Source organism: Anomaloglossus baeobatrachus, chromosome 7 (assembly GCF_048569485.1).
Source record: "Anomaloglossus baeobatrachus isolate aAnoBae1 chromosome 7, aAnoBae1.hap1, whole genome shotgun sequence".
NCBI classification, from domain to species: Eukaryota; Metazoa; Chordata; class Amphibia; order Anura; family Aromobatidae; genus Anomaloglossus; species Anomaloglossus baeobatrachus.
This window is the reverse complement of record NC_134359.1, coordinates 62,468,816-62,494,391: the sequence shown is the minus strand read 5'-3', so window position 1 is coordinate 62,494,391 and position 25,576 is coordinate 62,468,816. Positions and strand designations below refer to the sequence as shown.

The 25,576-nt window shown below is 42.5% G+C and overlaps 1 protein-coding gene across 1 annotated transcript in view; it reads left to right on the top strand.

Annotated features, from left to right (window-relative positions):
• LOC142246621 (acetylcholine receptor subunit alpha-1-B) overlaps positions 1-23,845 on the top strand; it is a 34,841-nt gene extending 10,996 nt beyond the window's left edge. Inside the window, exons 4-9 of the mRNA XM_075319690.1 lie at positions 5,954-6,063; positions 11,761-11,956; positions 13,146-13,383; positions 16,648-16,871; positions 18,541-18,780; positions 22,325-23,845. Coding sequence (XP_075175805.1) covers positions 5,954-6,063; positions 11,761-11,956; positions 13,146-13,383; positions 16,648-16,871; positions 18,541-18,780; positions 22,325-22,456 — 1,140 coding nt within the window. The 3' untranslated portion in view covers positions 22,457-23,845. The remainder of the gene's footprint in view (positions 1-5,953; positions 6,064-11,760; positions 11,957-13,145; positions 13,384-16,647; positions 16,872-18,540; positions 18,781-22,324) is intronic.
• Positions 23,846-25,576: the final 1,731 nt, after the last annotated feature.

The window sequence follows — 25,576 nt, the reverse complement described above, 5'->3', positions numbered from 1 at the left end:
TCCTGGTTTATAAGTGATATGGGTCTATAACTAGAGGGATCATCCAGGTCTTTAGTTCCCTTAGGGAGTAATTTGATATATGCTACGTTTGAATTTTTAGGAATTTCCTCTCCTTCCAAAAATGCATTAAATACCGCAGTTAAATCTGGCGAGATCAGATCCCTCATAGCCTTATAAAACTCGCTGTTAAAACCGTCGGGGCCTGGTGCCTTGTTGGTGTTAAGCTCCCCGATTGTTCTAGTCACCTCCTCAACTGTGATATCTGCATTTAGGTCACTGAGATCTTCCTCTGTTACGCTAGGCAAGTGCGCTTGTCTTAACCACTCTGCCTCGTCAGTCATGTCATTGTTTCCTGGCCCATATAGTTTTCTATAAAAATGTCCCAGCAATTTATTAATTTCCTTAGGATCTGTGGTCACCTCCCCCCCCTTTCTTTTTAGTTTGGAAATCACTGTCATTTTCCTGCTACCCCTTGCCAAATTTGCCAGCATCCTCCCCGCCTTGTTGCCAAATCTATGTAGCTCTGCTTCCCTGTGCGACCAAAATAATTGTTCCTTTTTTTTTGCCCATTCGTCGAACCCCCTTTTTGCCTCCAACCATCTGTCTTTCGTCGTGGGAGATCTATTAGCCAAATACTTTGTGTATGCTACCCGCACTGCTTCACTCTGGGCATTATAATTCTCATTGGTCTTCCTTTTGATCATGGCCGCATATCCAATCAGGCGACCCCTCAAGACCGCTTTTGCCGTGTCCCAGTATAGCACTGGGTTCCCTTTGTGTTCCTTGTTTTCCTCTGTGAATTCTCCCCACCACTCTCGTAATACCCTGTGGAAATTATCTTGTCTGAGAAGAAATGATGGAAATCTCCATATGATATCTGTACCTCTCTTGAACTTCTCTCTGATACCCAATCTCAACGGACTATGATCAGATATCACCATGTTTTCTATCACACATTCTTGTGCCCGATTAACTAGGCCTTGAGAAATCCAAAATTGATCAATACGCGACCAGCTATCATGAGGATGCGAGAAGTGTGTATATTCTCTATCATGCGGGTGAGCTAATCTCCAGATGTCCTTCAAACCCACGTCTTCTAATGTCACATCCCTATGGTCCGGCCTTCTGTCCACATCCCCTGTCCTCTCCTTCCCCCTCCTCCTGTCTTCAGCTGAGTCTGGAACTGTGTTAAAATCACCTCCTACTATGATGTTGGTCTCCCCATCTGCTAGTATGCTGGCCTTTATGCCATCATGAAATATGCTCTGTTGGGAGTTTGGACCGTAAACATTATAGATACTTAATTTACCCGCTGGACTAATGATTGTTAAATGCTGCCACCGTCCCTGGTCGTCTGCCTCGTGTGTCACTACTTCATGGCTGAGCTGTTTATGTATTAGAATCATTGTCCCCGCTTTCCTACCTTGTGCCTCTGCCCCATATACAGTACCCACCCAGTATTTCTTCATGCGGAAAAAGTCCTCCTTCCTCAAATGCGTTTCCTGTAATAATGCAATATCTGTTTTTAGTCTTTTCAGATGTCTTAGTATCATTGCTCGTTTGTTAGGAGATCTCAAACCTTTCACATTCCATGTAGTTATTTGTACCATATTTGCCTTTGTATTTTGCTCTTACTACTTCCTCCCCTGTGGGCCCTGAACTCACAAGAGACGAGACAATTATTACCAGGTATAGAATTTGCCCCCCAGGCTTGATATATCTTTTCCCCACCTTGTATGTATAACAAATATAACAATAAACAAGTAACTGTAGAACACGTTTTCCCTTCTGGGAAATTTTTGGCTCTTTTCGCCATGCTGATGACTTCCCCTTTTCCTAGCCAAACTGTTGAGCTCCCTAGTCACCCCCCTTAGAGTATACGTTCTAGCCCCGGATTCACATGAGTCACATGAACAAGCCTTAAATAATGGCAAAAATAGTACAGTATGACAAAAACTCTATAAGGACTTCAAGTCCAACTTAGCTCTATTTTCTGGTGGTCATCCCCGCACTCAGAGCAGACAGATCCACTTCATTTACGCCTGGAAGTCGTTCCTGGACAAAGGCGAGTGAAAGTAAGAATGAAAGTGAATCTGGAAGTGGAACTGAAAGTAAGCGTGAGACTGAATATGCGAGAGAAAAAGAGTGAGACAGAGCGCGTGAGGTACTGAAAGTGAGCGTGAGACTGAAAATGAAACTGAGTATGAGAGTGAGTGTGAAACTGAAAGTAAGCGTGAAACTGAAAATGAGACTGAATATGTGAGGGAGGGAGAAAAAAAAAAAAAAAAAAAAAAAAAAGTGTGAGACTGAGAGTGAGTGTGAGAGTGTGAGACTGAACGTTAGGAGTAAGACTGAAAGTGAAACTGATAGCAAGCGTGAAAGCAAAACTGAACATGAGAGAGTGAAATCAAGAGAGTGAGAGAGTGCGAGAACAGGACCAGCAATATCTAGTTCAGTTCAGTTATCATGAACCATTTCCAACAGTTAGTCTCTGTGTTCCGAGCGAGGATTATTTTGTTGTTTTGGGCTCAATCTCCTTTCCTCTCTACTCTCCACCCGCGATTGCTCCTCAAAGCTTCTCGAGTCTTTCCCTGGGCCTCTTGGAGATCCTCCTCTGCTGGTCCCTTCTCCATTGTTTCCTCTTTTTTGTCCATCAGCCCGATTCTTATCTTGTTCTGCCATGAGAGTACGCTCTGCTTCTTTAAAGTCTTTGTAATAAGCAAACGAGCCATTAAGATTTCTGACTTTCAGTGTGGCAGGGTATAGCAGTTGGCACTTGACTTTTTTGTTATACAGGAATGAACATACTTTGCTGAATTCTTTTCTCTTTCTGGAGACTTCTGCTGAATAATCGCCGAAAATTAGCAGTCTGTTGCCTTGGTAATGCAATGGTCGCTGTCTGTCTCTAAAGGCCCTCAGTATTTCCTCTTTATGTTTATAATCAAGATATTTGACTATCACTTGTCTAGCCCTCAGCGGGGCTTTCCTGTTTGGGTTTGGATCCTCTCCCCTATTCGCTTCTTGTTGTCTCAGTGGTCCCACTCTGTGCGCTCTTTCCACTCTGAATTTAGCCTTAATGCCCAGGGCCTGAGGTAACTCCTGTTCACATATGTTATCCAGCTGTCCCAAAGATACCGATTCTGGCAGCCCCACAATGCGCAGATTATTTCGCCTCGATCGGTTCTCTAAGTCTTCCGCTTTATCTCTCAAATAATCGTTAGATTTCACTAGAGCTGCTATTTGCTCTTGCATAGCCATTATTTTCTCCTCTGAGTCAGATATTCTCTGCTCTGTTTCTGCCAGTCTAGATGCATGTCCACTAATCTGCTTTTGCATAGCTGCTAGGGATGTTTGTATGGCTGTTTCAATGGCCACTTTAATCTCTTTTGACAGCTGTGATGTCACTTCGGCAGCCAATTTTTTATAATCAACATTGAGCTCTTGTGCATGCTTGTCTTGGCCTGCAGGTGGTGCTGGTTTCTTAGTTCTCTTATTCTGAGCTGGGGATTTTCCACCCTCCCCCATTTGTTTACAGTATTTAGATAATGGTGTGGCCGGCAGTTTCTTGTTTGCTTTAGAAGGAATGTTACTGTTTCTGACATGCAGCTTCTGCTGGCATTTATCATGATTAGACACCTTATATTGCATGTCTAAGTGATCAGTCCGGTCTCCTGCGTCTCTGGCCACTCTTTGCTTGCTGCACTCCTCCTCCTCCTCTCTTTCTTGTTCCTCCATGTCCCCTTCCTCTATCCATTGTGTTTCTCCCTCTGCAATCCCCTGCAGCGATTTCTCTCCTGCTCCATCCTCCCCCGACCCCCCGCTCTCATCTCCTTCACTTCTCCCTCTCCTGGCTTCCATTACCACATCTTGCACTGGGGACTCTGGCTCCTCCTCCATCAGGCTTGTAGGTGCCATGTCAGTCTCCTCTTCTCCCCGCCGGCAGTCAGGATCTCCACTCCTGCAGGTCCCCTCACCACCACCAGCACTCCTCAGTAAGTACCGCTCCATAGCTGTGTGCTTCCTGCTACCAGACGTGCTGCTCTCTGCTCGCTCACTTGCCCGGGTATGCTGTTTATCGTCGGTTTCTCAGAGGGGTGTCGGGAGCTTCTCCTCTATGCTGCCTCCTCAGCCAGGACCGGAACAGGAAGTCTTTAATATATTTTTGAGCACTTTGAGGGGTGTTGTTTTTAGAATGGTGTCATTTTTGGGTACTTTTTAAGTGTTTTGACTAGTGTTGAGCGGACCCGGATCCGCAAAATCCGGATCCGCACGGTTTGAGCGGCCGAACCGAGTCCGACCAGTACCCGGGATTCGGGGTGCACGATCCGGATCCTGTTTTGGTTTTTTTTCCTCTCTCTCTCTCTCTCTCTCTCTCTCTCTCTCTCTCTCTCCTCTCTCTCTCCTCTCTCTCTCTCCTCTCTCTTTTCTCTCTCCCTCTCATCTCTCTCTCCTCTCTCTCTCCCTCTCTCTCTCCTCTCTCTCTCCTCTCTCTCTCTCTCCTCTCTCTCTCTCTCGCTCCTCTCTTTCTCTCTCTCTCTCGCTCCTCTCTTTCTCTCCTCTCTCTCTCTCTCTCTCTCTCTCTCTCCTCTCTTTCTCTCCTCTCTCTCTTCTCTCTCCCTCTCCTCTCTCCTCTCTCTCTCCTCTCTCTCTCTCCTCTCTTTCTCTCCTCTCTCTCTCTCTCCTCTCTCTCTCTCTCTCCTCTCTCTCTCTCCTCTCTCTCTCCTCTCTCTCTCTCTCCTCTCTCTCTCTTCTCTCTCCCTCTCCTCTCTCTCTCCTCTCTCTCTCTCTCCTCTCTCTCTCCTCTCTCTCTCTCTCCTCTCTTTCTCTCCTCTCTCTCTCTCTCTCTCTCTCTCCCTCTCCTCTCTCTCTCTCGTCCCGGATCCCCATTCATTTACATGGCCGCGGATTCCGGATCGGATCTGGACTTCGGCAGCAACCCGATCTGATCCGCCGGATCCGGATTATGTCCGATCCGCTCAACTCTAGTTTTGACAGTTATTACCTGATAACGTGACACTGGTCAGGATGGAAAAAAAATGTCCTGGTTAGGAAGGTGTAAATAGGCTGGGGGGTGAAGAAGAGGTTAAGCAGTAGAGAGCCCCTTTAAGGGGAGTTTTCTGTAAGCGTGTATTTTGGGTATAATGATTCATGATATAATACCACACATTAGACCACGGTGCCCCTATCATTGTCTCATTCTGTGGCCACCATTTCTAGGCAATGACTCTCAGTCTATCCATGATGAATGCATGGCATTGTACTCATCCTTGAGTCTACTTCTTGTCTGCAGAGCTCATACCAGAAGATTAGACATGGTGGGAAACGTTCGTACCTCTTCTCAATGCTTCTCTTTATATCGGTGGAGATAAGAAATGGCAGAGGGTCAAAGCAGGCAAATTCTAGATGTGGAAACACGGAGTATAAAGCTATTAATAAACTCAGTATGGACATTGTTATCCTCATAGCCGATCATGTGAATGCAAACCGCTATACATTAATATTCAGATATTAGATATTACTACCTAAATAAGGTAAAGCTTTAGTTTGTTGTTTGCTGATAATAAAAAATGTGACAATCATACATGCACTACCTTATGTACCATTATGGCAGGGAACATCAATTATCTGATCATTATTTAATGCATGTTAATTGTTAATTCTTTGTCATAGGTCATACCCAATTTCTCCACTAGAGGGGGCTCACTGCAACAACAAACTAAGCGCTGATCACAAATGCAGCTAGCACCTCCTAGTGGTGGCTTCAGGTATATATAATAATTTATCAAGTCAGAAAAACAGACACCCTATATACAGGATCCGTAATATAGGAATAAAAGTATTGTCCTGATAATAAATATTACATTTCTTTGTTAGATCACTCATACAAAAATCATATGTTCTTATTACTACTAATAATAATATATATATTTTTGGTGATATTTTCTTTGTTTAGCAATGGGTGGATGTAAATTTAAAGTGGAACCCAGCAAAATACAATGGTATACAGAGAGTACGAGTACCCTCCAGTGACATTTGGCGTCCTGACTTGGTTCTGTACAACAAGTAAGATGTCCAACCATTCATTATGAGAGCAACTAACCATTTCATACTTGTGTGTGTACTATATATATATATATATATATATATATATATATATATCAGTACAGACCAAAAGTTTGGACACACCTTCTCATCTCTAGAACAACTGTTAAGAGGAGACTTTGTGCAGCAGGCCTTCATGGTAAAATAGCTGCTAGGAAGCCACTGCTAAGGACAGGTAACAAGCAGAAGAGACTTGTTTGGGCTAAAGAACACAAGGAATGGACATTAGACCAGTGGAAATCTGTGCTTTGGTCTGATGAGTCCAAATTTGAGATCTTTGGATCCAACCACCGTGTCTTTGTAGAAAAGGTGACCGGATGGACTCTACATGGCTGGTTCCAACCGTGAAGCATGGAGGAGGAGGTGTGATAGTGTGGGGGGGGGGCTTTGCTGGTGACACTTTTGGGGATTTATTCAAAATTGAAGGCATACAGAACCAGCATGCCTACCACAGCATCTTGCAGCAGCGTGCTATTCCATCTGGTTTGCGTTTAGTTGGACCACCATTTATTTTTCATCAGGACAATGACCCCAAACACACCTCCAGGCTGTGTAAAGGCTATTTGACTAAAAAAGAGAGTGATGGGGTGCTACGCCAGATGACCTGGTCCCCACAGTCACCAGACCTGAACCCAATCGAGATGGTTTGGGGTGAGCTGGACCGCAGAGTGAAGGCAAAAGGGCCAACAAGTGCTAAGCATCTCTAGGAACGCCTTCAAGACTGTTGGAAAACCATTTCCGGTGACTACCTCTTGAAGCTCATCAAGAGAATGCCAAGAGTGTGCAAAGCAGTAATGAAAGCAAAAGGTGGCTACTCTGAAGAACCTGGAATATAAGACATATTTTCAGTTGTTTCACACTCTTTTAAGTATTTCATTCCACATGTTTTAATTCATAGGTTTGATGCCTTCAATGTGAATCTACATTTTTCAGAGTCTTAAAAATAAAGAAAACTCTATGAATGAGAAGGTGTGTCCAAACTTTTGGTCTGTACTGTATATATATATATATATATATATATATATATATAAAATCTGTGTGTGTGTGTGTGTGTATATACAGTATATATATATAATATATATATATTATGTGTGTATATATACAGCTCTGGCAAAAGTTAAGAGATCACTGCAAAATAGTCAGTTTTTCAGATTTGTCTCTTTATAGGTATATTTTTGAGTAAAATGTAAATTGTTCTCTTATTCTATAAACTACTGACAACGTCTCCGAATTTTCAAGCAAAATTTGTTATATTTATTTTCGGAAAATGAGAAATGGTCAAAATAACAAAACAATGCATTGCTTTTAGACCTCAAATAATGCAAAGAAAACAAGTTCATAATCATTTAGAAACGACAATACTAATAATGTCTTGCCTCAGGAAGAGTTCAGAAATCAGTATTTTGTGGAATAACCGTGATTTTTAATCCAAGCTTTCATGCGTCTTGGCTGCTTTCCACCAGTCTTTGACACTGCTTTTGCGTGACCTTCTGCCACTCCTGGTGCAAAAATGTAAGCAGTTCTTCTTTATTTGATGGCTTGTGACTATCCATCTTCCTCTTGATTACATTCCAGAGGTTTTCAGTGGGGTTCAGGTCTGGAGATTGGGCTGGCAGTGGCCATGACAGGGTTTTGATGTGGTGGTCCTTCATCCACACATTGATTGACCTAGCTGTGTGGCATGGCGCATTGTCCTGCTGGAAAAAACAGTCCTCAGAATTGGGGAACATTGCCTGAGCAGAAGGAAGCAACTGTTTTTTCCAGGATAACCTTGTATGTGGCTTGATTCATATGTCCTTTACAAAGTTTAATCTGCCCAATTGGACCATAGAGGACTGGAGTAAGGTAATCTACTCTAATGAGTCTAATTTTCAGCTTATCCGAACACCTGGTTGTCTAATGGTTAGATGGAAACCTGGAGAGGCGTACTAGTCACAGTGTCTTGCACCCACTGTGAAATTTGGTGGAGGATCGATGATGATCTGGGGATGCTTCATCAAGGCTGGAATTGGGCAGATTAAACTTTGCAAAGGACGTATCCTCCATCTTCCATCCTCCATGATGACATCACGGTGCTGGTGGATGTTAGAGACCTTGTGCTCCTCCACCACCTTCTCTTTGCAGATGCTCCACAGATGCATAATAGGATTTAGGGCTGGAGATGCTTGGCCAGTCAAGCACCTTTACCCTCAATTTCTTTAGCAAGTCAGTGGTCGTCTTAGAGGTGTGTTTGGGGTCATTATCACACCATCTGAACAAAATAAGTTTATCTTGGTCTAATCAGACCACAGGACATGGTTCAAGTAATCCTTAGTCTGCTTGTCTTCAGCAAACAGTTTGAGGGCTTTCTTGTGTGTCAACTTTAGAAGAGGCTTCCTTCTGGGACAGCAGCCATGTAAATCAATATGATGCAGTGTGCAGCGTATGGTCTGTGCACTGACAGGTGGATGTCTATTCTAAAAAGACAACCTCTGGATATGATGCTGAGCACGTGCATTCAACTTCTCTGGTCGACCATAGTGAGGCCTGTTCTGAGTGGAACCTGTCTTGTTAAACTGTTGTATGGTCTTGGCCACGGTGCTGCAGCTTAGTGTTAGGGTGTTGACAATCTTCTTATAGCCTAGGTCATCTTTGTATAGAGCAACAATTCTTTTTTTCTGATCCTCAGAGAATTCTTTGCCATGAGGTGTCAGTGATAACACCAAATGTAACACACCTGCTCCCTATTCACACCTGAGATCATGTAACACTAATGAGTCACTTGACAAATGAGGTAAAATGGCTAATTGGGTACAATTTCGCTATTTTCACTTAGGGGTGTACCTACTTTTGTTGCCAGTGTATTTTAGATTAAAGACTGTGTGCTGAGTTATTTAGAGGACACCAAATTTACACTGTAATACAAGCTGCACACTGACACTGTACATTGTAACACAGGGTCAGATCTTCATTGTTGTCTCATGAATAGTGATGGACGCACCCTGACTGTGAAAGACGACATCTGCACTTCAAAAGTATATGTATATATTATATATATATATATATATATATATATATATATATATATATATATATATAGTATAGAGTACTGTTTCAAAAGTATATGGGGGCCAGGCCTGGGCCCGATGTTCTCAGGGAACTCCGGAAAATTATAGGGGCCCAGAAACTTGGGAAATTAAAAAAAAAAAATGAAGGAAAAATAAAAATAAAGCAAGTGCGCTATACTTATCGTGTTTCCAGCGCGGCTATCACTGCTTCCAGGCCGCTCACTCTTCTTTTGGTGCCGCTTATTAGCCTCATACATATTCATTGCTTCCTACGCCCACCGGCAGTCCCTGTGTATGTGATTGGTTGCAGTCAGACGCGCCCCCAGTCTGTGTGACAGCGTCTGACTGCAACCAATCACAAACCCTGTCTGTGTGTCACTATCGTGGTATAAAAATAAGTAAAGTGGCATAGGGTCGCCCCATATTATAGTACCCAACACAGATAAAGTGTATGGCCACAAGCTGCAGCCCCCAGGCGTGTGCATATCTTGGCTGTGTATCAAAATATGAGGAACCGCATGCAACTTTTTTTTTTTTTATTATTATTATTATTATTATTTAAATAATTTTAAAAACGGTGTGCAGTCCCCCTCAATTTCCATACCCAGCCATGATAAATCCCGACAGCTGGGGGCTGGTATTCTCAGGCTGGGGAGACCCATGCTTATGTAGGGACTGGAGTCCAGCCAGATATCCGGGATCAATTCCAGGTTGGAACCGATTTTTTTTTTAAAGTCCTGTTAGTCCAGCCAATCCTGGATATCTGCGAGTTCGCCCATCACTAGTCATGAAAAGATACAAATATTCAACATTATATTAAATATCATAATGCTATACCAATGAACATAAATGTAATTTAGTATTGTTTACTCACTTTTATTCTGTTTGATTCTTTATTAGGCTTCTTTCACATGTCCATGCAAAACACACACGTGTTTCACAATTCGTGGGGTAGATGCGTGTGTGTGTGCGTGGGTCCGTGTGTGTACAGTGTGTGCTGTCAGTGTGCTAACCATGTGACATCTGCATAGCACACGGACATCATGTATGTCTATACTCACCTGTCCCCAATAACCCTGTGAAAATCATTGTATGATTTTTAAATAATTAATTTGCATTTTAATGCATGAAATAAATATGTGATCACCTAGCAACCAGCAAGATATCTGCCTCTCACAGACCTGTTATTTTTTTCTTTAAGAAGCCTCCTACTCTGCACTCATTACCTGTATTAATTGCACCTGTTTGAGCTCATTTACCTGTATAAAAGACACCTGTCCACACACTCAGTCAATCACACTCCAACCTCTCCACAATGGCCAAGATCAAAGAGCTGTCTAATGACACCAGGGACAAAATTGTAGACCTGTACAAGGCTGCAATGGGTTACAGGACAACAGGCAAGCAGCTTGGTGAGAAGGCAACAACTGTTGGCTCAATTATTAGAAAGTGGAAGAAACACAAGATGACTGTCAATTTTACTCGGTTTGGGGTTCCATGCAAGATCTCGCCCCATGGGTAAGGATAATTCAGAGAAAGGTCAGGAATCAGAACAGAACTATATGGAAGGACCTGGTCAATGACCTGAAGAGAGATGGGACCTCAGTCTCAAAGATTACCATTAGTAACACACTACGCCATCACAGATTAAAATCCTGCAGGGCGCACAGTGTCTCCCTACTTACGCCAGCACATGTCCAGGCCCATTTAAAGTTCTCCATTAACCATCTGGATGATCCAGAGGAGGCATGGGAGAAGGTCAGGTGGTCAAATGACACCAAAATAGAACTTTTATCAAGCTCATTTGACATGTTTGGAGGAAGAAGGATGAGTATAACCATGATGGATGGGGGTGGAAACATCATACTTTGGGGATTTTCTGCAAAAGGGACAGGATGACCGCACTGTATTGAAGGGATGATGAATGGGGTCATGTATCACAAGATTTTGGCCAACAACCTCCTTCCCTCAATAAGAGCAATGAAGATGGGTCGTAGCTGGGTGTTCCAGCATGACAACTAAGGAGTGGCTCCATAAAAGCATTTTAACGCTCTGGAGTGGCCTAGCCATTCTCTAGACCTGAACCCAATAGAAAATCTTTGGAACGAGCTAAAACTCAATGTTGCCCAGCGATAGCCCCGAAACCTGAAAGATCTGGAGAAGATATGTATGGAGCAGTGGGGCAAAATCCCTGCTGCAGTGTGTGCAAACCTGGTCAAGAATTACAGGAAATGTCCAGGCCTCTGCAATTGCAATCAAAAGTTTCTGTACTAAATATTAATTTCTGTTTCCTTTTGTATTAAATATTTATTTAATGCAGTAAATGCAAATTAATTATTTAATAATCATACAATGTGATTTTCTGGATTTTTTTGGGGGGGGGATTCTGACTGTCACAGTTGAAGTGTACTTACGATAAAAATTACAGACCTCTCCAATCTTTGTAGGTGGGAAAACTTGCAAAATTGGTGGTGTATCAAATACTTATTTTCCCACTATATTCAGTGGTGCAGATACCCATAAGTAACCCAACTTTTCCTAATATATTGCTACCATGTTACTTGCCTAGTATTTTGCTGATGAATCAACTTCTATCTTTTCCTTCATACAGTGCAGATGGAGACTTTGCTATTGTAAAGGATACAAAGGTCCTTCTTGATTATACAGGGAAAATTATATGGACACCTCCAGCCATTTTTAAAAGTTACTGTGAAATTATAGTCACATACTTTCCATTCGACCAGCAGAACTGCAGCATGAAACTGGGAACCTGGACCTTTGATGGCAATTTAGTAGTTATAAACCCGGTAAGGAATCTTTCTATTAGTTTATGGCTGAATGACGTGTAAATATTTCCTGCAGTTTCTATAATCTGCACGCACAATATAGAATGTTGTGTGCCAAAATTTAGATCTGTATCTGTATCTACAGTATGTTAGCAGATGTTTTTGACACGCTATATATGTAGGATGAAGAGGCAGTATAAGGTCCTGTTCACATCTGCCTTGCAGCCACCATTACAAAGTGCAACATTTTTGATGGTAAAACTCCACTGATACAGTTTATGTTGCGTGCAAAAGTTAACACTCCGCCATTGGTGACAAAAAAAGGGAAAAGGATGTACTTAAAGGGGTTGTACAAATTCGGCATCAAAGTCTGTTTTCACTCTATGTGACTGCAGACTTGTGAATCCTCGCAGTGCGCACTGTCAGGATTCTCCGGTGACAGGAACAGGTGGTCATATGATGGCAAGTACGTACAAATATATGCATGCTCCCGGCCACATTCCAACTAGACGTCTGGCTTAACACAAGTGATCTGAGCAAAGCCATGCAAGTCTAGTCGGAATGTGGCCTGGATTATGCATATAATGTACATACAGTCATATGACTGCCTGCTCCCAGCACCAGAGAATCCTGACAAGTCTGTAGTCACATAAATTAATGGCAAACTTTTGTGCCAATCTTGTACAAGCCCTTTAATTAAACTCTGCTCCAAATATTGCAAGAAAACAGTTTACAAACACTAGTTTTATGAATACACAGGCACATCCAGGTTCAAGAGCACCAATCACCAGGATTTTCCTATATAACCTATAGTGCTATACTGGCACTATCATGCGCATTCTATACATACCTTTAGTTGTCAGCTAGGATGTATAGGTTTTGAAATACAAGCAAGTAAAGTTTGGAAAATCAGCAACTTTTTGAATGACAGCAGCTGCCGATCAGCTGATAGCTGGGGGTTATTCATATTTATCCCCTCCCCCTGTTCTTTATGCTAATTCTATTATAGAATCAATTTACTTTGTGACTAAAAGGACCTGTGCTTATGTCATACCCATGTGACCAGAAGGGCCAACATAGCTGATACCAGGAAGCAACATTTTTCAGTTAGCTGAGGCCCCGTCCCTTCTGGTCACATGGGTATGACATCAGCTCAGATCCTTTTAGTAATTGACTAAATCACTGTTACATTTCATATTTTGCTTTCAAGGAAAATGACCGTCCAGATCTCAGTAACTTCATGGAGAGTGGAGAGTGGATGATGAAGGATTACCGCTGCTGGAAACACTGGGTGGAATACGCATGCTGCCCCGGGGTCCCGTACTTGGATATCACCTATCACTTCGTCTTACAGCGTCTCCCGCTTTACTTCATTGTGAATGTTATCATTCCCTGTCTGCTTTTCTCCTTTTTAACTGGCTTAGTTTTCTACCTACCCACTGATTCAGGTATGGAGTATGCTGGTGTGATAAACAGGGGGTATAGGAGTTGTAGTGACTGCTGGAACCTGGAACCAAGTGAGGCTCAAAAAGGTCACTGAAATGACCAACACTATTAAAGACCTGTGATATTTGGGGGCTCTTTTGGGTATTTTGCATTGGGACCAGGAATAGAGATGAGCGGACCTGTGGAAGTTCATCCAAACTTTACATTAAGCTTGGTTTGGGATCCAAACTTGACGTGTACCCCAATGGAAGTAACCAATTGGGCAGTTTGGGTCTCCGCCCACATGCAGCCAGCCATAAACAGATCATCGGGGCCGGGTGGGCGACGTTTTTCCATTTTTTTCGTGCACACTACATCTGATCACACTGTTGTTACCTCCAGTGTGAGCCGATCAAACACTGCAAGCGGCTCACACTGAGCTGAGCACTGAGCGTACCCGAGCACAGCGATACTTGCACAAATGGTGTTCATACGTTAAGCTCCCAAACTCCGAGCTCGAACTCTGTTTTTTGTGTAAAGGCTGAGATTGGTATGAACATCGGACCTCGGGTTCACTCATCTCTAACCAGGAGCTTCAAGTTACATTACTGATCATAACAAGCATTCCATGCCGAAATCATCAAAGTTGGTGACCTACTACAATTCTTCCAAAGTTTATCAATATCTTTCTTAATGTGTGTTTTGAAGGTTTCATGGTGTATGTGAAACGTTGTTGGCTATTAAACAGGATATAAAAATACAGTTCATACAAAATAACTATTTCTTAAGATAGACCAATGTGTGTTGGGAGGCCTTTATATAAGCAAGACAAAAAGACTGATGGCACTCCCAAAATGCAGTCTGAACAGGTGCAAAACTGAACATGACATATAATAACAAAAAAGACAGTTGCACTGTGAAATGCTAAAGTATGCAAATGTGACAACCTGGCCTATCAGGTCGTCACAGGACATTGTGCAATCTGCCCTTCTGCATAGTGTCCATCTCCTCCTTGGTTACGGGTCCCTGGGCTTTGGTGTTGATAAGAACGAGCCAATCAAAAATCCTAGAAACACTCTGCACCACACCCACCAGACACACCAATGAGTAGCCTGAAGGGAATAGGGCCGCCACTTGGGGGGTTGGTTAGGGAAGGTCAGGAGTGTTAGGAGCAGTTGAGTCGTGTGGTGACTCTCGAGAGGAGAGGTCACAAGTCGTTGGAGGAAGTAAGGAGCTGGGCTCCTCAGTCACTAGGTGGCAGACGTTGGTCTGGGCCTGGTAGGAGCTGGAACCCTGGTCGCAGGAGATCGTGTCAAGGGGCACGGAACTGCCGAGGAAGGCAGCCGGCGGCCTTGAGCCATCTCCGGGCAGGGGCCAGGGCACGGCAGGGTATGTGGACCCTAGGCTGGGAAGTAGCTTCAAGCGTCCTGGTAATTTACCCGACAAGGGTGAAGACTTCATGATTCGTCCTCTACCCGCTCCAAAATCGGGGTACTAGCGCAACGAGGGGGATAGGACTTTCCCAATACACAGTCCAGAAAATCCCAAGCGTGAACCCTGAGAGCAAGCTCACTCCGTTAGCCATACGGGTGAGCGGGACCCGACTAGTTTCCCACTATAGGGGCCAATCAGTCAAGAGAGTGCCAAGGGAAAGGTCACAGGCTAACAAGCAACACCATCGGGCATGGATCCCAGCGTACTCCCTTCCTGCTACAGTGGTGCTAAGAATTCCGGTTTACAAGTTGTCGGTGTCAGCGTTATTGGACTGAGTGAGTATGCAGTGGCCCTTTCCTTTCTAACGGCACTCCCCTTCCACCACCACCAAGCCCCGGGGCATTCTCCCCCTACCCACGGAGGGGCTAGCTGCCAAACCATTGCCACCGGGCGCTCTCCATAGCAGCGGTGGTACTACACCTTACCACGCACCGTGGGTGGCGTTACGAACTCTAATAACAAAAATCCCTTGTAAATACCCCCCTTTAATTTCGAGTGTCCGCGCGGCCCATCCCAGGTCCGGAGATCCCTCAAGCCACCGCAAATCCGGATCTGAGCAGCAGCCAGGCTGCCGGAGCTGGGGCGGTACACAAACAATGAATGCAAGATTATAGATATGCATTACTGCTTAAGGAAATCTAGGAAGAATTGAGATATTTAGCATGCAAAAATGGCCATTTCTATATCAGCCCAGCAGCCTTGTCAAGGCATATCTCATATACGGGGTACCTACTCTGAACTGAAGCCTCTCTCTGGGTTACAAACCTCCATGTATATGGGCAAGTAGGAACCTGCTACTAGAAAATAAAATCACCTATGACTAATGGGGGATGGGTGCACAGTCAGAGGGCATGACTCCATAATCTAGACAAAAAACAGATGCACATCCAAAATGCAGTCTGAACAGGTGCAAAACTGAACATGACACATAATAACAAAAAAAAGACAGTTGCACTTTGAAATGCTAAAGCATACAAACAATGAATGCAAGAATACAGACATGCATTACTGCATCTTGGAAGTGATGTCATTCTTTTTGTCTAGATTATGGACTCATGCCCTCTAATTGTGCACCCCTCCCCCATTAGCCACATGTGGTTTTAATCTCTAGTAGCAGGTTCCTACTTTCCTATACACTGAAGTTTTGAAACCCAGAGAGAGGCTTTAGGTTAGTGTAGGTTCTCAGTATACAAGATATGCCTTGACGTGGCCACTGGGCAGATATAGAAATGGCCATTTTTGAATGCTAAACATCTCAATTTTTCCTAGATTTCCTTAAGCAGTAATGCATATCTATATTCTTGCAATCATTGTTTACATGCTTTTAACATTTCAGAGTGCAGCTGTTTTTTATTGTCATCATAAAAGCTGCTCATGTGACTCTTTTGGTAGTTTGCTCTATCTAGGAAAAGGGAATGTGTCATCAGAAAATGATCAATTGCTTACGTCAGGTTTTTATGCTAAATGTATTAATTTTATTTTTTTATGTTTTTTTTCATATTACTATTTCCATTAAAAAAAAGTGCAATTTTCCATTGGACATTAGGCCAAATTTAAAGACCAAAATGGGGGTGGGTGACTACAGGTCACCAGTTTAGTAGCTTGTACATTGGAGGGACTGGAGTAATGACCGATATCAGGTGCATGAAAGCCCTTGGACCACAGAGTAGTGGTCGTAAATCCAAAAAGTTGATAAAACACTAAAATTCCTTAAATGGAAATAGAGAATAGTTTCTCATTCACGTACAGTATAACTTTATGTCCTGATTTATATATTTTTGTGTGTTTTACAGGGGAGAAAATGACTCTAAGTATCTCTGTCCTGCTGTCACTCACTGTGTTTCTTCTGGTTATCGTTGAATTGATTCCGTCAACTTCTAGCGCCGTGCCGCTGATCGGAAAATACATGTTATTTACAATGGTGTTTGTCATAGCTTCAATTATTATTACTGTCATCGTAATTAACACTCATCATCGCTCCCCAAGTACTCACACAATGCCAGCCTGGGTGAGAAAGGTAAGACCAGAAAACCCAGGGGCATGGATAGAGACTTTAAGAATCGGTGGCAAAAATTCCAAAGCATGTTTTCCCCCGCAACGTTCAAAAAATTATATATACAGTACATAAAAAAGTGAGTACACCCCTCACATCTTTGTAAATATTTTATTATATTTGCCATGGGACTACACTGAAGATATGACACTTTGATGCAATGTACAGTGTCAGTGTGCAGCTTGTATAACAGTGTAAATTTGGTGCCCTCTATAACTCATCACACAGCCATTAATGTCTAAAGTGCTAGCAACAAGAGTGAGTACACCCCTCAGTGAAAATGGCCAAATAGTGTCCGAATTGTCAATATTTTGTGTGGCCACCATTATTTTCAAGTTTTAACGCTCTTGGGCATGGAGTTCACTAGAGCTTCACAGGAGCCGCTGTATCCTCTTCCATCCTCCATGATGTCATCTTGAAGCTGGTGGATACTTGCATTCCTCCACCTTCCATTTGAGGAGGTTCCTCAGATGTTCAATAGGGTTTAGGTCTGGAGATGCATGGCCAGTCCAGCACTTTTACCCTCAGTTTCTTTTGCAAGGCAGTGGTCGTCTATGGGGTGTGTTTGGGGTCGTTATCATGTTGGAACACTGCCCTGCAGCCCAGTTTACGAAAGTGAGGGGATCATGCTCTGCGTCAGTATGTCACAGGACATGTTAGCATTCATGGTTCCCTCAACGAACTGTAGCTCCCCAGAGCCGAAAGCACTCTTGCATCCCCAAACCATGACGCTTCCACCACCATGCTTGACTGTAGGCAGGACACACTTGTCTTTGTACTCCTCACCTAGTTGCCTGGGTGCAGTGTGTGGCATATGGTCTGAGCACTGACATACAGACCCCTAACCCTGTAACCTCTGCAGCAATGCTGGAAGTACTCATGTCTATTTTGAAAAGTCAACCTCTTCATATGACGCTGAGCACGTGCACTCAACCTCTTTGGTCAACCATGGCGAGACCTGTTCTGAGTGGAACCTATCTTGTTAAACCGCTGTTGGTCTTGGCCACTGTGCCGCAGCTCAGTGTCAGGGTGTTGGCAGTCTTCTTATAGCCTAGGCCATCTTTAAGGAGGGCAGTAATCCTTTTTTTTCAGCTCCTAAGAGAATTATTTGCAACGAGGAGCCATGTTGAACTTCCAGTGACCAGTATGAGAGCGTATGTGAGTGATAACACCAAATGTACATGACATTGGGGAGGGAAAATGGCTAATTGGGCAAAATTTGGCCATTTTCACTTAGGGGAGTACTCACTTTTGTTGCCAGCAGTTTTGACATTAGTTTTGACATTAATAACTGTGTGTTGAGTTCTGACCAAATTTACCCTGTTATACAAGCTGCATACGGACTACTTTACAATGGATCAAAGTGCCAGATCTTCAGTGTTGTCCAATGAAAAGATATAATAAATTATTTACAAAAATGTGATGGGTGTACTCACTTTTGTGATATAATGCATTGATAATATACTGTATAGTTATTATCTAACAATGTTGCTGCTAGACCAGGACTTAATATTACCTACATACCATTATGGATGGGGGGTCATTAGCAGAGATTATTGGGGGGCTTTGCATTGTCGTTCTGATTTATTGTAATGCAACCTTCAATCACAGTAAATTCTTTCTTTTCTTTCAGATATTTATTGAAACAATACCGAACTTAATGTTTTTCTCTACCATGAAACGGCCGTCACAAGAAAACCAAGGGCAGAAGATCTTTGCAGAAGACATTGATATTTCAGAAATATCTGGAAAACTGGGTCCCGCTGCCGTGATTTACCAGTCTTCGATCCTCAAGAACCCTGATGTGAAGAGCGCTATCGAAGGCATAAAATATATTGCAGAGACCATGAAATCGGACGAAGAATCTAATAAGGTAAAATTGGTTTTATTTGTTAATCCTCAATTTTAAGCTTTGATAATATCGAATAGTCAAAGTGGCTGCAGCGTGAGTGAAGTGCAGGGGTCACTGTGGATCATTTTCTTGCACAGTGAGAATTGGTGATTAGGTAGTAAAATGCCGCTCTTGAATGGTATATAGTGTTTCCCCTCCTTATATAACAGGACGGGAGCTGCGCTGGACAGCCAGGGGGTCAGGTTGTTCTATAGATGGTGGGGGTACTGGTATAAATGGCAAATCAGAAGTTGTTATGAGTTGAGTCGAAAAACACGTACAGCACTACTGAGATTTTTAAAGAATATTACCTAAACATTCCGGGTTAGGCTCTTCTTTGTAAAGGCATTCTTTTCCAAGCTGATATTAAAAGTGTGCAGTCCATCTACAGGTGCATCTCAATAAATCAGAATATCATCAAAAAGATAATTTATTTCAGTAATTCAATACAAAAGGGAAACACATATTATATAGAGTCATTACACACAAAGGGATCTATTCCTATATATTATATAGAGTCATTACACACAGAGGGATCTATTTCTATATATTATATAGAGTCATTACACACAGAGGGATCTATTCCTATATATTATATAGAGTCATTACACACAGAGGGATCTATTACTATATATTACATAGAGTCATTACACACAGAGGGATCTATTCCTATATATTATATAGAGTCATTACACACAGAGGGATCTATTCCTATATATTATCTAGAGTCATTACACACAGAGTGATCTATATATTATATAGTCATTACACACAGAGAGATCTATTCCTATATATTATATAGAGTCATTACACACAGAGTGATCTATTCCTATATATTATATAGAGTCATTACACACAGAGTGATCTATTCCTATATATTACATAGAGTCATTACACACAGAGGGATCTATTCCTATATATTATATAGAGTCATTACACACAGAGGGATCTATTCCTATATATTATATAGAGTCATTACACACAGAGGGATCTATTCCTATATATTATATAGAGTCATTACACACAGAGGGATCTATTCCTATATATTATATAGAGTCATTACACACAGAGGGATCTATTCCTATATATTATATAGAGTCATTACACACAGAGGGATCTATTCTAATATATAATATAGTCATTACACACAGAGGGATCTATTCCTATATATTATATAGAGTCATTACACACAGAGGGATCTATTCCTATATATTATATAGAGTCATTACACACAGAGGGATCTATTCCTATATATTATATAGAGTCATTACACACAGAGGGATCTATTCCTATATATTAGGCCTGTTTCACACGTCAGTGATTCTGGTACGTTTGTGCTTTTTTTTAAACGTACCAGGATCACTGACATACGCAGACCCATTATAATGAATGGGTCTGCTCACACGTCAGTGATTTTTCACTGCACGTGTCTCCGTGCGGCGTACCCGCGTGTCCGTGATTGCCGCACGGAGACATGTCCATTTTTTTCTGGCATCACTGATGTCCCACGGACCACGCAGTGGTGTGGTCCGTGAAACACGTGCCAGAAAAAAACGTGCTTTTAAAATAAAAATCATTTTTACTCACCCGGCTCCAGCGATGTCCTCTGCAGCCCGTGCAGCTTGCTCCTTCTGAGCCGGCTCATTACTGTCGCGCATATTCATGATGCACGACACAGCCGACCCGGAAGCAGCTGCTGCGGGGGTCAGCGCCGGCCAGATGCTGCACCGCGAGAGCGATCAGCACCATGGAGAGCGGGAGCGCGCACAGGTGAGTGAATCTCTAAGTGCAATCACGGGCCACGGAGGGACATGTGCGTGTTTTACATGCCAGTGAAAAACGTCAGTGTTTTTCACTGACGTGTGAAATGGGCCTTATATAGAGTCATTACACACAGAGGGATCTATTCCTATATATTATATAGAGTCATTACACACATAGGGATCGATTCCTATATATTATATAGAGTCATTACACACAGATTTAATCTACCCAAACTTTTTGAATGGCTTTTTCTTAATCCTATCAAAGCTGCGGTTATCCCAGTTGCTTGTGCACCTTTATCTACCAGACGTTTTCCTTCCACTCAACCTTCCATTAATATGCTGGTATACATTACTCTGTGAACAGCCAACTTCTTTAGCAATGACCTTTTGTGGCTTATCCTCCTTATGGAGTGTGTCAATGACTGCCTTCTGGACATCTGTCAAGTCAGCAATCTTTCCCATGATTGTGTAGCCTACTGAACCAGACTAAGGGACCATTTAAATGCTTAGGAAGCCTTTGCAGGTGTTTTGTGGTAATTATTCTAATTTTCTGAGATAATGACTTTTTTAAATAGATCCTTCTGTGTGTAATGACTCTATATAATACTGTATATGTGTTTCCCTTTTTGTATTGAATTACTGAAATTAATTAACTTTTTGATGATATTCTAATTTATTGAGATGCACCTGTATGTCACTGCACATTGCCAAATCATGACAGTGTGCTAAGCAGACACACATTACTACGCATTCCCCATACAAGTGGTCAGTCAGATGACTTCATATATGCAATTTGAGTACTTTTGGTCATGTGCCGACTATTCTTATCAGCTTCTCCCAATACAAGAGACCTATGAAAAGCACTGACATACTTGGCATGTGACCGCAAGAATGCAAACCACATATATGAGGCCACATGACATCCGACTCTCAAGGGGAATACAGTGGAATTGTGACAGTGTGCATATTACACACTCTCACAATTCAGCAATGTGAAAGCAGACTTTTCATTTCAGCCCAAAAATCACTTTAATGTATCATATCAATAGTAACACTGTATCAGTGCAGTGACAGGACACAAATCTGCATAACTAATGACAGGATAAATAGTTACAAGTTAAATTAATGTATGAGATAGCCATGATGATTGTCTATAAAATGAAGCTCAAAGCTGTAGTGGATGGTAAGATATGGAGACTGAAAGTCAAAAGTTCAAAACATTGTTTCTCTTTTGCTCATCACTGTAATAAATATGGCATTCAATTGAGGTTTCTGACATATAGTTGCAAGATCAAACTGGGGTGTCTGGAACCCACAGTAGGAGTTGATTCTAGGGGTCCACACTACAGATATACTGCATGCAAGTACCCATAAGTTGTAATCCTTGTTATAAGAAGTTGACTATAAAATACAGACATCTCCTGTGCGCACACCATAACTGTGATGTAGAATTATAGTAGTTTGCATTAAAGGGGTTCTTTGGTGAAAACCAGTTATCACAAGTCCACAGGATTTATTGATCATTCGGGTCCGACCTTTGGAACCTGCGTTAATTGTAAGAATGGAGAACGTTGATGGATTAAGTTGGAACCCAGCCCAACACTCTGCGACGTCCCCCGGTGCACATAGTTGGATACATTAATATACTGATTCTTCACTTATAAATTTTCCTTTTGTGCAGGTCCTGACAGGTTTCAATAATTCTTCTAATGACACCAACATTTCCCAAGCTTATCCTGTTTCTCATTTCACTTCTGCAGGCTTCAGAAGAATGGAAGTTTGTGGCCATGGTGCTCGATCACATTCTGCTTGCATTGTTCATGCTGGTCTGTGTCATCGGAACAGTAGCTGTTTTCGCCGGTCGCCTGATTGAGCTTAATTCACAGGATTGAATTTCAATGGAATTTTCACTATTTTATGTTAGAACCATTAGTAAAGAAGCAGACATGGAATCTGTATTTGTATCTGATGATTCTGAAATGCTATATTCTGATGAGGATGCAGACGATGGTCTATTGGTACACAGGAAGGACGCTTGATGATGATGATGATGATGACATATCGTCAAATAACTGCTCATATTTTGGATGACAGACTACTTCTAGAACTTTAAACATAACCCGCGGCATTGTGAGGTTACGTAAGGTAGCATGTGTATGTAGACCTCTTTTTTTACTGTTACATTGAGTTCAGCTTAGTGTTGGGCATGTAAGGGGCCGTGGTTTTTCTCCTTGATTTTCTCCTTCTCTACTCTTCTGAGAAGACTTAGTACAACATTTTGGAGCGTTTGTGGGAATTTTTTCCCATTCATCCCAAAGAACATTTGTGAGGTCAAACACTGATGCTGGGGAGAGGTCGGACCCACAATCTATGTTGGATTGGGTTCAGGTCATGCTTCTGTGCTACTAGCCATCCTTCTACATCAAACTCTCTCAACCATGCCTTTGTAGACCTCACTTTGTGCACTAGGGGCACAATCATACTGGGACAACAAAGGGCCTTCTCCAAACTGTTCCTACAAAATTAGAAGCTACAATTGTCCAAAATATATTATGGTGAGGCATAAAGATTAGCCTTCACTGGGGCCAAGGCTTATTACTGAATAACAACCCCATTGTATTATCTCTTCTCCACCAAACTTTACAGTTGGCACAAAGCAGTTGGTAGTTCTCAAAGGTTATCATGGTGCACAACAAGATGGCAATGGAAGTCAGAATTGCCTATCTTCTTCAGCAGTGAATCTCACTTTTGTCTTGTATGTAACGCTAACTAGAGACCACATGGACAACGCCATGAATAGGCCCTCACAAGGGAACATCACACCAGTTCTTCTTTAGTATGTGGGATGGTATAATGTACGGTAGGCAGACCCCGCTAGTCTTCATTCTGAGTACATTTAAAAGCTCGGCATTACACTGGTTTGTTGTGTCACAAGTTGTGACATTTATCCAAATGTCTTAGGAGCAGTTTTCCAACACAAGGTCAGGCCGCATGTTCCTCAGCTACTGTGACCAGCCTTTGTGACCTGTACCTGCTACCACGGCTTGCAACGTCTTCAGACCTGTCTCCCATCGAGGACGTCTGGGACGCCATTGGTCGGCAATTGCAAAGGGAACTGTCAGCAGCGGATATTGGTTTAATCAAGTACATTCAGCGTGACAGAGCATTTTACGGACAATTTTTAATAACCTCATTGACATCAGTTAAGGCTGTAAGTTTAAGGATTTCTGCATGTGGCACTCATACTCGATACTAAATAAATTGAGTTGTTTTGAAAATGTTCCTTTTCTTTTTTTCCTGATTTGCAGATCAGTAACAAGTCTATCCCTTGCGGGATTTCGAAGACTTTGCCTTCTAAGTGTTTCAATGTTAGGGTGTTTAGTGAGTAAATTCTCCCTGATGCAGGGGCATAACTATCACGGTCCCAGAGGTTGTGATCGGGCCCGGGGGTGGGGGGGGGGTTCTGTGGTGCCAGATCGCATTTCAGCAGAATGTGCATCCTCGGATGAACATTCAGCTGAATTGTATTGCTGTGCAGAGACCAGACGGGTCCTTGCACAACAATACAAGTTACCAGTCAATCAGAAGCCATCAGCTGACATCAGCATGCCCATGACTAGGGACATTCTGTGAATACCCATCTTCTTTAGCAATGACCTTCTGTGGCTTACCTTCCTTGTGGTTTGTGTCAATAATGGCCTTCTGGACATCTGTCAAGTCAGCAGTCTTCCCCATGATTGCATCAGACTAAGGGACCATTTTAACCCCTTAACGACCCATGACGTACTAGATACGTCATGGATCGTGCTCCGGTAGGGCCCCGCCCCCTGCCGCCGGCGGGCGGCGGCGAGACGCGCACATATCAGCTGTTATCAACAGCTGATATGTGTGCCTGCTAGCCGCGGGTGGAATCGCTTCCACCCGCGGCCATTAACCCCTTACATTTCGCTGCCAAAGTCTTGGCAGCGATATGTACATTACCCCGCCCCCGCCGGAAGTCACGTGACATGATCACGTGACTTTCGGCGGTTGCCATGGTAGCACAGGGTCATGTGATGACGCCTGTGGCTAACATGAGTCACTTCCTCTCAATGCCGGAATACAGCCGGCATTGAAAGTGAAGCAGCAAATCTGCAGTTCTCAGCTCTGTAGCTGAGATCTGCAGATTGTGCAAAGCGATCGGATTACTGATCGCAATAGCCCCCTAGGGGGACTAGTAAAATAAAAAAAAAAAGTAAAAAAAAAAGTTTTAAAAAATTAAAAAAAAATAAAAAAACCTAAAAGTTCAAATCACCCCCCTTTCACCCCATTGAAAATTAAAGGGTTAAAAAAATAAAAAATACACACATATTTGGCATCGCCGCGTTCATAAATGCCCGATCTATCAAAATATAAAATCAATGAATCTGATCAGTAAACGGCGTAGCAGCAAAAAAATTCCAAACGCCAAAATTACGTTTTTTGGTCGCCGCAAATTTTGCGCAAAATGCAATAACAGGCGATCAAAACGTAGCATCTGCGCAAAAATGGTACCGTTAAGAACGTCAGGTCAAGACGCAAAAAATAAGCCATCACTGAGCCTCAGATCCTGAAAAATGAGAACGCTACGGGTTTTGGAAAATGGCGCAAAACGTGCGCCACGTTTTTCGGACAAGCTTGTGAATTTTTTTTAACCCCTTAGATACAAGTAAACCTATACATGTTTGGTGTCTATAAACTCGCACCGACCTGAGGCATCATACCCACACATCAGTTTTACCATATAGTGAACACGGTGAATAAAATATCCCAAAAACTATTGTACAATCCCACTTTTTTTGCAATTTTTCCGCACTTGGAATTTTTTTTGCCGTTTTCCAGTACACTATATGGTAAAACTTATGGTTTCATTTAAAAGTACAACTCGTCCTGCAAAAAACAAGCCCTCATATGGCAAGATTGATGGAAAAATAAAAAAGTTACGCCTCTCGGAAGAAGGGGAGCAAAAAACAAAAACGCAAAAACGGAAAGTG